General features: G+C 35.6%; 2 protein-coding genes across 3 annotated transcripts in view; both read right to left on the bottom strand.

Moving 5' to 3' along the window:
- The window catches only part of LOC133521254 (uncharacterized), a 69747-nt gene that overhangs the window by 29756 nt on the left and 26856 nt on the right, over positions 1-13135 (bottom strand). The window lies entirely within an intron of this gene.
- On the bottom strand, positions 8563-11294 carry LOC133521257 (uncharacterized). Its single transcript, XM_061856118.1, has one exon. It carries the CDS (start codon positions 10926-10928, stop codon positions 10197-10199), a length of 732 nt encoding a protein of 243 aa, XP_061712102.1. The 5' UTR covers positions 10929-11294; the 3' UTR covers positions 8563-10196.

Genomic DNA, 13135 nt, shown 5'->3' with positions numbered 1-13135 from the left:
TTTTTTTTTGGCGAATTTTACAAAAAGTCATATAACATTTTTTGCTTCTGTTGTCATCAGGAATGCACTGTTAAAATCTATCGCAATGCTCACGGGCACCTTGTATGTGAACTGCGCTTATAAGGTGTAAGCTGTACCATTTTGAATATTTGCCCGTTTAAAGGGCAATACTCTACAACCATCCTTGCTTGTTCTCCTTGACAAGTTATTTTTAAGCTGTTTCACTATCCGAGATGAATTTTTGGCCCTTTTTCATTAAGTTTTGCATAAACGTACACATTATCTCATTAAGTAGGAACCTACAGGTAGAAGTAACAAGAGGCAAACTCGGCTTATTTTTAAAATCTAAGAAACTTCCAATTTAGTGTCAAAAGTCAAAATTTTGACCTCGAGTAGCAGCAGTGGCAGTAGATTTTGAATCAATGGTCTGACGTAATTGAATTTGTTTTGTTTTAAAATCAAACGAAATAGAACAAAAGCAACTATATTCCATTTAATAACAATTTTAAAATTGTGTGTTATTACTTTAGGTAGTAGGGTATATCGTCAATTACTGGCCACTCTTTACATAATAACTGGCCATCTTAGGTATACTAAAAACGTATTCTATTCACCTATAAATTAATTTTTAGTTCCTAAAGAATATATGAACATGAAACGCAATTAAAATGTAAATATTTTTTCTATATAATTGAATCTGACATTGTTATTTTTTATTGTTTCGATTTTTTTGTTGTTAATTAGGAATTTTAGTTTTATTTGATTTTTCAATATTATTATTAATTCTGACATTATATTAATTAGGGTGCCCTAGGGTAGAGATAATTCTTTGACATTGTATTTAGTATGATTATTATTCTCTGACATTTTTTTTCCTGTATTTGACTTTTACTATAATTTTTTTGTTATGATTATTTGATTGCATTTTTATTTTTTCCTTAATACCTACTTAATTATTTTTAATGATTTATTATTATCTTATACAATCTTACGGTCTTTTTGTGAGTTCATGTTATTTAGAAACATTGTGACATTGTTAAATATCAGATAATTTCAACGAGAAATAAATTAATCTATCCATTTAAGGTGCCAATAACTAAAACAAAATATTCTACCCTTCAATAACTAGCCATCTAATACTAAAATGAATTATGTTTATTGGTGAATAGAATGCATTTTACAAGCTTTTATTTACTTTCACCTGACCCTTGTCTGTTTGTAATTAAATCTTGCAAGTAAAATTTGACCCACTTTCCGGTTTCCGATGAAGCTGAAAATTTGCATACATATGTAAGTCGGGTGACAATGCAATATTATGGTACCATCGAGATGATCTGATGATGGAGACAGGTGGTGGCCATAGGAACTCTGTGATAAAACGACGTAACCTAATTGTGTTTGGGGTTTTTAGAATTGTCTCGATGAGTATTAGTTACTTGCGGAAAGAAAAGTACAGTCAGCGATAAAAGCTTGTACCAAAAATGAAATTTTTGCCAAAAACTTATTTATTATAAGGTAACCAGTTATTGACGATTTACCTTATGTACTAGTATTAGGACGGTGAGACGCTAGAGGGTAATTACATGCTTTTATTTAGATGTCTAACTTAATCGAAAAAAAAACAAACTTCACAAGCTGTCAAAACAATGTAGAATTACGCCGATGCTGCTCGCATTCGAAATTAGCATTTAAAACATGTTGTCATAGCTGTAAATTGTTAAATGAGTCTGTCAGTTACAATCGGTTGTCTTCGCTTATATAAGGATATCCTTTGATGTACGCCTCCTCCTACATTTGCAAAATTGTCCTATTAACCTTGTGAAATTATTAGGCAGAAGTCGTCACCTACGGAAACTGGCTAGTGAAAACTACTAGTAAAATTTATATTATACCCCAAATACGAAATAACTACTCATACGATCTCGTGGTAGGGCTGGTGAGGGAGTTTCTATTATGTGTATTTCACCCCTCGGCTCCTATAGTAATCGACCTAATTATAGCATGTCCAGATTATAAAATATGACTTAGTTTTGATATTTTTCGTAAGACATATCGTTCTCACTCATTTGTTTGACAAAAGGGACGTCATGTGAATAACACCATATCAATATCATATTTTTAATATTCGGATATGCCCCGGAAATTAAAATTTTAACGTTTCAGCTCGGGAAAATATGTAGGTACCTACTCAGTAACTTGTATCAGCACCGAAAACGCCAAATTATTCAGAAAGGAAGAAGGGTCCGATATGTATCCATAATTCATGAGTCCCGTTTTGTGAAGTTAATCAAACAGATTTAGGTACTCAAGTGAGTTCGACGCTCACTTATTATTTATAAGAAGGAACAGTAGCTATGGAACAAATATGACACTCGAAGAGAATCGATAACGAATTGGTAATTATCAATTCCGGCCCGACGCTGCAGTCGTATTTTCCTTTACTAGCACATTGACCTGAATTTATTATGGAAAAATCGACACAGAAATATCACATAAAAATAGCTACCTAACCATAAAAGTACTCCGGTTTTACAACAATTAGGTATTTAGTTAGTGACTCAACTGAACTGCACAGTTTGGCAACGCAAAATCATAGAGATTTTTTTTTTTTTTTGGTATAAAGTTATTTATTTTACAAAAGAACATATTTAGAGGCTTTATGCCAAAATTTATGTATTATAAGAAATATGCTAAATACATTAAAATTAAAGGGCGTGTCAGTATTGCGATACGACGAGGAAATGCCGCCAGCATCCTTGGTACAATGCCTCAAGGGCCTATTTTAGAATTAAGCTAGTTTTGGTAATCCTCTGTATAAATCCATGATGTATATTGTTATTACTTATTGTAGATAAAATCTTAAAAATATTTAGTTAGTTTAGTTTTTTGATTGGGAAATATTTCATTCTAGCTTAAAAGTCTGGCCAGATCAACGTGTAAATGACCCCACGAAGATCTCACATAAATTTCTTGGTTGTAACTTGCAGCAGTAGGTACCCAACTACTCATAAGGTATCTCAGATATCTACAGAATGGGTCGTGCCAGTTCGTGAATATACCTACCGTATAATTTAGAATTCTGTATGATTTATGTGGGAAAACTTAGATACAACGTGCGCGTGATCAGCTTGAATCCATAAGTGCATTTTGTGATTAAATTACCCCTAACTGTATCTAGCCTATTGTAGATACAATAGGCTGGATATTAACACTTGTGAGTCAATATGTGGTGTTAATGATATATACTAAAATGACAGGTATTGCTATGTCGGCATCGCTGTGCGGTCCTTTTATCTACAGTTAGCGATTCAAATTAGATAAAAAAAACTTGATGTGATAATGATGTTGAAAATATAAGAGATCCTGTTTATAGAGTTTTTAATAACATATCGCTACATTGCTTTCTCCATTATATTGTGTCATTGAACCTCTAGTCTATGTATGATAAGGATTCTGACCGATATTTTCGTCATCTTTTTGCATTTTTTATAATGATTGCACAGTATGGTCAACATAGTGACCAGCGACTGCTTATTTAATGAGAACATTAGTGTCGCAGCCGAAAGAGCCACATTGGTAACATTGTTTTCAAGTACGATTTTTTCTGCTCTAGCAGCTCCGTGGTTTGATCGCACGATTTTTGACCACATCACTCATATGAGTATGATTTTTAAAATAATGTTGACTATTTGGTGTCTAGTGTTTAATCGAGTACTACCGCTGTTTAAAAACCACTACGAAGTCTGCGAAGAATGACACTATATGCGGCCGTGGCTTGTACTTAGATGTACTAATTAACTCTAGAGGCAATGAGATAATTAGATACTTTGTAATACATAAGATTATCTTTGAAATAGCTCTTCGTAAAGATAAAGGAGCATTGTACGCGAAATGCACTTATGGTATGCACTTTTTACACGGCATTATCTTAGGACACAACCACAGCCTGTCGTTTGCATAGCCAGGCGCTATAATTACAACAGCATTCCGTGATGACATAATGATGTATTATGACGCAATTATTCTTTTTTAAACCAAACTTTATCTGTCAAGAAAATGAAATGCGAGTTTTCCTATTACTGTGGCCATGAGAGCGTGACAGGCACGATTGTGTTTACTTTCTTGCGACCTCTAAGATTCCTGCGAACTTAAAGGCAAGGAAGAATGGAGCACCATACTGGTGATGAAGTGACATTGAACTCGACAAAAGGTTAACTGTTTATTTGGCTTGAGAAAGTTACCGCGAACGCTATTCTTACATCGCGACATGACGAGAATAATGCGGCGAACAGGTGTCATAAACAAACCTTTACGTGCTGACGGCGCAGGTATATCATGTAGCTAACGTTCCTACACCCGAAATAAATGAGGCTACGACAAGAATTTGTAAGCAAGCTGTTCGCTTTAGCCGTCAAAAAACCCGCCATTTTAGGTAGGTACAGTCAGCGTCAAAAGTAGCGTATCAGACTATGCGTTAAAAGTATTTACCATTGTCTAATAGCTTAACTTAAAAGAGATATACGTCTCTTATTGCATGTTTTTTTTTATACTACGTCGGTGGCAAACAAGCATACGGCCCGCGTGATGGTAAGCAGTCTCCGTAGCCTATGTACGCCTGCAACTCCAGAAGGAGTTATATGCGCGTTGCCGACTCTAAACCCGCCCCCCCTCGTTGAGCTCTGGCAACCTTACTCACCGGCAGGAACACAACACTATGAGTAGGGTCTAGTGTTATTTGGCTGCTGTTTTCTGTGTATTACAATTAGACTGATAAATATATGCTAAGCACTAAAATGCGACCATGCTGCCACCGTGAATGCGTAATGTAGATTAGATATACGGCCCGATTCGAAGAATGATTAAGATACGTTTAAGATCTTGGAAAGATCTTTAAAAGATCGATTACTAAACGACATGTCAAAATTGACGTTTATTTAGATTCCGCTGTGATCCCAATAAGATCTATCTACGATATTTCTAACGTCTAAGTGATATTGGTTTCCCGAATTGAGCTGCTTCTCTCAATTATACGACATACAAACGATATCTAAATAAGAACTTCTCTAAGCCAGAACTTATCGTTATCGTATCTCATTCTTCGAATAGGGCCGTTAGTATTATTTATTTATTCGAAGGTGCACTTCTGGCGCGTTATTTCATCCGCTTCTATTAAATATAAAATTAATTAAAAGTAAATGCATTATGGCAAGCTAATATCATTGTAATATACTCGTATTATGACATTGCCGATTAAGTAGCTTACTTGTCTGGTCAAGTCAGTGGTAAGTAAATTTAACTGTTTTACCTAAGTGCAGTTTACCTAAGTGCGGCGCCAAAGAGAGGAAGAGGAAGACCCCTCCAAACATGGATAGCTACCATAGAAAGGGACATGACCGATGCAAATGTCACATCTAAGACAACCCAGGACAGAGCGTCCTGGCGAAGACGGACTAGGCGAGCCGACCGCAAATGATGGGATAAGGCTAGGCGGAGAGAGAGAGAAACCTAAGTGCAGTTTTGTGAGCCGTATTTCTGGTTGTTTTTATTTGCACTTCAATAGAATGACATTCTGTCTGTCTGAAGTACCTAATTTATCTCTAGTGCATTATTTCATTCTTGATATTGGACGAAGGTCTTCGTTTACTTTTTATCATTTTATTTCCAGGATACCAGCATTCTACAAAAAGTTAATAAAAGGCTAGATGTAAGCGTAATGGTCGCTCCATTGATGAGCCCCGTCATAACCGACTTTAATACTTCTCATGAAAGTAATACTCCATGCGAAATGAAATGGAATATCGTTTACGACTTTATCATGCTTGCTTTTCTGACTATTAAAGCATTAAGGCGCTGAAGATTTAAAACTACTTTTTTATGACTTTGTGTAAGACGGATAGCCCCTCTACTTATTTGGTTGTTAAGCATGGCGACTAAATTGAAACTGTTTAATTAATCCATAAGTTATCTTAACGAACGCAACTTTCTCAAGATATTTTACTGTGTACTAAAACCTTTGAACAATCTAAAATGATGATAGTAATAAAGTGCTGGTAGCCAACCAAGTTAGAAAGGAAACTTTGCAAGTAAGACAAAACAACATAAAATTTATATGAACTCGGAGAACAATAGATATGGCGAGACCGCAAGTGAATATTGCACTTTGTGGTTACCGCAAGTCACCATTGACAAAGCAGGCGTCAAAAAAAAAAGTTTACGCCATGGTATGTTGCGTCCAGTCTGCGATTTCAGATATTTATGTTAATCTTGGAAGGAATAGAAACAAATAACGGTGATTGTCTATTACCTAACACAGTAAATAAGCTCTTAGACCTTTTATGCATATAAGATACCTACTAGATATCATAAGAATATGTAAAGTACTAGCGATACCTATCATACCTATTTGTACTTTTTGTGCAGTATAATTTTGCTCTAAATATCTTAAAATCTACCAGTCAATGAACTTAAATATTCCAATTTAAACGAGATCACACGCGTCTAAAATCAAACTGATCGCCATCAAACCAGTTAGTAACTGTTTCTAAGGCAATAAAATTAATAATCTAAACGTAATAATGATTCTTATCTTATATTCATGAAGTAGATGAGTGGCTATCTGTGGAAACAAACAAATTTGTTGATCCACAGCTTGTTGTTCTAGGCGCCATTTATTACTACATTCTTCAAACTTTTCGATAGCTGAAAGATTCGTGCAATTTTTCGTTCATTGTTTTAGAACTCCTCCTAAACTGCTCAAACAGATTAAATCGATTTTGATGTTCATTGTCTATTTATATGAAGATTTAGATTTACAACTAGAACGAAAGGTTTTCAAACATAAGGTTTCCTGCAATAAGGTTTTCAATCATAAACGGCATACCGGTGAATATACTCGTAATAAGTTATTCTTATGATTGGATCTTTGTTTACAACAAAATATGTATGAAGAAGATATTGCATACGATGCCACATGTAATGTAACGTAGATATATTCACGTCACCGACACAGACAACCCCCATTTTTTTCCGTTAAAAGTAGATTAGGTATCTCAATCTCCAGTATATCTACCTTCATAGTAACAAAGTAAAGGGGGTTACCCTTATCCATAAACGTGTGCTAAAGTTGACAAGCCGGTAACAATCGTTTGTCCCTTTCCATCATACCAATAAGTCGGAAAGGGACAAACGATTGTTAGCGGCTTGTCAACTTTAGCACATGTTTATGAATAAGGGGGTAACAATTCAGTATCACTAACACCTTATAAAACAAAGTCCCCCGCCGCATCTGTCCGAATGTATGTTCGCGATAAACTTAAAAACTACTTAACGGATTTTCATGCGGTTTTCAACTATCAATTAAGTGATCCTCAAGGAAGGTTTAGGTGTATAATTTATTAAAAGGGAAGTATACCACGTGATCGTCCATACAAAAAGAGAAAACATTTTTCCACTTCTAAATATTTTCCATTCTCCATGATTTTTTAGTAGGTTAATGACACAATACAAAACTAGGTTTATAGATTTTCCTTTTTTTAGCGAAACCTAGCATACATAAAGCCCGACATTCAGGGCGCCCTTCAAACTAAAAGTCGGGAGAAGCTCGACATTCAGGGCGCGCGCCATCGCGCGCGCTTACATAAGGTCGGGGGAATAGAATATATTATGCTGAAGCGATCGACATCAAAATCAAAGTGATATGTTAAGATTAAGTTAGTGGAAAATGTTTTCTCCTGAAATGGAATTTCATAGAAAAAGTACCGTAGTTTGGACTATAACTAACAATGAAAAGCTATAAATTCATGTCATGCCATTATTTTACAGGTGGTTTGCATTTAATTGCCATGTATTAAGTCATTACTCATGGGAGTTATGTAGCTAACTATGCTTCGGTCATAATGGTAAAACTCAATATTCATAATTCCACATCCGTAAACACAAACAATCAGTTCTCCGGTCATTCACACGATCATTCGCAGCAGTATAACATGCTCGGAATTAGTAAAACACGGACGAATTTCCAAGAAACTAGTAGTCATGTTATAAATTATTAATAAAGGCGACCCTACGATAGATCCATGAGAATTCGCATTCACAATTCATTCGCGGGCACCGTTAAACATTATACTTATGTGATTCGAAATGGGCATAACGGAAGTCACACAATGAACTGATTAATTCCATAGTGTTCAATATTATGAAAGATTGAGGAGATAACTTATGTGCCTACTTGAGGCATAAACAATGTATTGTTTGCCAATTAAGACCCGTTCCCTACGCGCACGTCGAGGCATTCTATGGCTTGCAATCGTAATGAAGGTGAATTACGGTGATCGAATATGTACTTTATTAGGTTGTAATAGAAACTATTTGCTTCGCAGGTCAACAATCATGCACCGGAAGCTAATGTGCGTGCGAACATTGCGAGCTTTATTATGTACGAAGCTACGAGTAGCATGTTGAACGGGATATAAAAAATACATCGTGAAATATTCCTCTCTAAAGTATTGTTACATTTTGCGAATGTTTTCCATTCGTAAAAATTCAATTACGAAATGCCTAGGTGCAGTCATCTGCGATAGGAACGTACTTGAAATTTTAGATACATTTTTTCTAACTTAGAATTTTTGCTTGCACCGGCAAACCGTTCCAGGGGCCAATTTCAAGAGAATTTAAGCTTTAAATCAAATTGAATAGGTAAATATGATCCTAATTACTAAATATGACAGCTGAGGCAAAAACACTAACAATAACATGACCCGCCTTATCGTAAGCAGTCATCGTTGTCTATTGACGTTTGCATTTGCAACTACATAGGTGTCATACATGCGTCGCCGACATTCTATAAATAAAAGGATTTATTGTAACAACTCCTCCGCGTTTAAGAGTCCGTTAAAATCCTGTAAATAATTAAAAAAACTTCACAATTTAAAAACTCTACAATTGTCGAGTCATAACAATTATTTTTAAACGCGTCGTCCTTGCAAAATATCTGAAGCCAATAATTATTATTTCTGTATAGAAAATTAATTAAAAATTAAATTGACCTCAAAGGTCAGGTCAGCTGAGTACGGCCTTGACTTTGCTCACACTTTGCGCAAGCGCAACGTCGAGAATAGAGCCGCGTGCGCCGCCGCGTGGTCGTTGACCGCGCACGAGCCCTCTTTGGCCACTGTCAATGCGCCCATACATCTCTAGCTTGTATTCTTCACATACCAATTACCGACGAACCTCACGTCTGGAAGAAATTCTCAGACTGACTAAATATTTGTATTTAAAACACAGTTTTTTAGTTTAATTTATAAAAAAAGATAGGTAGGTGTTATATTACTACTACTATATTCTCTTGATTATTCGTTTTTTTTATTACATAAACGACTGTTTATTCGAACTTCAAAGTGTGTACTTAACAACATTTCATGATTTGTTTGTTAATTAATGAATGTACATAATAGTCCTACAAAAAAGCTTATTCTCACAGTTGCATTTAAGCACCAACTAACCCTCATTTCTGTTCAGTGTAGGATATAAAGCAGGTCATACAATATAGCAAAAATAATGCAAGTAGAGCTACGTGCCTTTTTATAGGTCGCAAATCTAGATTGCATGGGTACCGAAGTATATTTTTGCTAGTCACGTCATTCAGCTATAATCTAGTTTTGAAGACTGGCATTCTAGCGTGTCTACATACTAAATATGTAGTGTTGGATTAAAGTAGGCACCTGTTAGGTTGTAGGACGTAGTTACACACAGCTGCAAAAGTGCATAGTTACCTACTTTATGAATAGAAATCAAATTCACTCATAAAGTGGAATTCATTCGTATAAAGTGAGTATGCACCTTTGCAGCTCGCTGCACCTTACCTGTAATGACCCAACCTTATAATAAGTTCCAATAAGTTCCTTCCTGTATTAATATCTCCACAACTAGGTATTTAAATTATATTAATAGAATTGAAAACGAGTGGTCAATACCACTAGATGCCCAATTTGTATTGCTCGTGTTTCAAAAATTTTGCACGTATTTCTAGTATACGGATTGCTACCGAATTTCCGGCGAGATAGGTACAAACTTTATTCAAGAATCAAATAGGTAAAGATATTAACTTCTTCTTCTTCTTCTTTATCCTCGCCTCATCCCGTTACGCGGGGTCGGCTTTCCTAATCTTGAGGCGCCACTTTGATCGCTGATAAGCGTCGTCACTGGACAGGCCCAACTCCTTCATATCTCTTCGGACATTCGTCAGCCAGGTAGTTACTGGCCTGCCCCTTCTTCACTACGTGATTTTCGGGTCTTCGCATCACATGTCCGAACCACCTTAGTCTGGATTCCTTTAGCTTCTCGGTCACTGGTGCCACTTTGAAGGTGCCCCGAATGTATTCATTTCGGACTTTATCTTTAAGGGTAACTCCTCCTGCCCAACGAAGCATACGCATTTCAGTAGTGTGTAGTTTTTGCTCGTGTATTTGCTTCGTAGCCCACGTTTCACTACCGTATAGTAGAACTGGCCTAACGGCAGTTTTATATACCTTGCCTTTAGTTTTCATTGGCATTTTTGGGTCACACAAGACCCCTGTTAGTTCGCGCCATTTATTCCATCCAGATGTTATTCGATGCGTTATGTCGGCTGTAATCGTGCCATCCTCAGCAATAACAGAACCTAGGTATTTGAACTTGTTTACTCTTGGTAGGATTTCTCCATCAAGCTTCAGCTCAGTGTGTGTCGTGCTAGATTTGTCAGCGCTGAAGTTGAGCACCATATACTCGGTCTTGGTTCTACTTATGCGCAATCCGTTTGGCTCCAGAGATCGCCTCCAATGATCTAAACTATCCTGTACTTCTTGTTCATTGTCTGATATCAGAGCCACGTCGTCAGCATACAATAAGTTCCACGGTAAGGGTTTCTGGATTCTCTCGGTGAGGTAATTCATGATGGTATTGAATAGTAAGGGGCTAAGAGCACTTCCCTGATGAACCCCAACTTCAATATCAAAGCTCTTTGACACACCTGCTGGGCTTCAAACGCTTCACGTTGCGATACATGTCTGTTATAAGCTTTATGTATAAGCTTTAGGTAAAGATATTAACGATATTTACAATAACAAAAAATATGAATTCATAAATCATAATTAGCGAATTATAAGTTACAAAACCGCCTTTCCTTATTGTTTAAAGTTCTAGTCCAGTAAACAACTGAATTAAGTAAAAATAAGAACATAAGTATCTAATTACTTGAACTTGTAAATAGATAATTTTAAGCAAATAAATATTAAATTAACCAAAGTTCATATTTACATTAAATGCGTGATCATGCAAAACTTTATCGGTTTATATCTTATAATATATACAATCATTACTGGCTCTGCTTCTCATTATCTGACCGTAGTGACAGTGTATTCCCATTATTCATACGAGTCAAGATCTCGGGTGAACTAGTGTAACACGACCTGTCATCCGACTCGGTCGAGATCCTTAATCTGAGTAGCAAATCGAAGTAGGTATTCAAAATTGCCATGGATTAAAATATGTATATATTTTTAACTGCCGTCTGTGTGGTCGCGGATGACTACGCAAGCGTTTCTGTAACCACAACAATAGGGCGGCAAGGACGTATATGGAAGGTTTTTAAAACAAGTTCGAGCGATACTTAATTCAATATGGTCAAACTGAGAATTTGGTTGGTTTGTCCGAGAGCTCTACTCACCAACAACGTCGCGATTGGAATGACTACCCTGAAAGAGGCTTTTAGTCGGTAAGTGTAGTACATAATGCCGATATGAGAAAGCCGGCAATTAGCCCGACGTAAGCTTACAGCGTTGACCGGACCATCTCTTTAATTAGGATCATCGTGCTATCTACGGCAATTTATTAGGACAGTTAAATCATGTTTGATAGAGAATACTGAAAAATGCTCCGTAGAAAAGAAAATCTGAGAAACCTACGTTTAGTTAGTGTTCATTTTAATCCATTAATTTATTTCACCCGCAAATCTGAAACTGTAATGAGTTGCTAATACTTAATATTTGTAGGTAGTAATCAAAACGAAGATTTCAAGCATTCCAAAAACGAGAAATTTAATAAAATAATTGGTCAGCACGTTTTTCATTATCTAATCGATTGCAAATCTTTCTGCGGTCAATTCAAATTCACCTTGAACAATGTCGTCTATAAATATCTGCTATTCATCCATTGTAAAAGGCTATTGTAACACGTGCTTATCAAATTTTCCGCCATCTGTTCTCCGGCCACAAAGGTCTTAACGGGGTTAAGATTTAGTGTGAACTTCTCACTTTTGTATGTCAAAGTTGAACCGTTAGGTAAGTGTAGCAGTTAGCCGCGTATTCACGATTCCACTCAATGTTAACAATAGACTTGTAACGAGAAATAATTCTATCAAAAAGTAGCTTCGCAACTTCGACAGATTTGAAAGATAAATATTAATAAATAAATAAATAAATATTAAAGGACATTATTACACAAATTGACTAAGTCCCACAGTAAGCTCAATAAGGCTTGTGTTGAGGGTACTTAGACAACGATATATATAATATATAAATATTTATAAATACTTAAATACATAGAAAACACCCATGACTCAGGAATAAATATCCATGCTCATCACACGAATAAATGGCCTTACCAGGATTTGAACCCGGGACCATCAGCTTCGTAGGCAGGGTCACTATCCACTAGGCCAAACCGGTCGTCAAAAAATATTTTTTAATTAAAAAAAAAACCGCCTTCAAAAAATATCCAATAAAGAAAATAGTAACTATATACACAGTAAGATAAAACACTAAAAAGTTTGAAATAATAAAGTTTTTTCTGTATTATAAATCCAAAGTTCGTTAAAGAACCCCTTTACAAAATATATTATTTACGTACAAATCAATAATAATAAACAATATTTGGAGTCGGTGCCAGCAACGATATAATGGGATTAAGATTTTGTAAACATATCTACATTATCTACTAATTTCTAAGTTATTGAATTGAAAACGACATTTAAGTTGTATCACTAGTTATTTTTATATCGTTGCTGGCACCGACTCCAAATATTGTTTATTATTATTGATTTGTAAGTAAATAATATAGTGATGTAAATATATATATATATATATATATATATATATATATA

Source organism: Cydia pomonella, chromosome 9 (assembly GCF_033807575.1).
Source record: "Cydia pomonella isolate Wapato2018A chromosome 9, ilCydPomo1, whole genome shotgun sequence".
In the NCBI taxonomy this organism is placed as follows: domain Eukaryota; kingdom Metazoa; phylum Arthropoda; class Insecta; order Lepidoptera; family Tortricidae; genus Cydia; species Cydia pomonella.
The sequence above is the reverse complement of the archived record's forward strand: the minus strand, read 5'-3'. Positions and strand labels throughout refer to the sequence as shown.

Coding starts and splice junctions, on each gene's coding strand:
- LOC133521257 (XM_061856118.1), bottom strand. CDS start 10,928: ATGAATTACCTCACCGAGAGAATCCAGAAACCCTTACCGTGGAACTTA.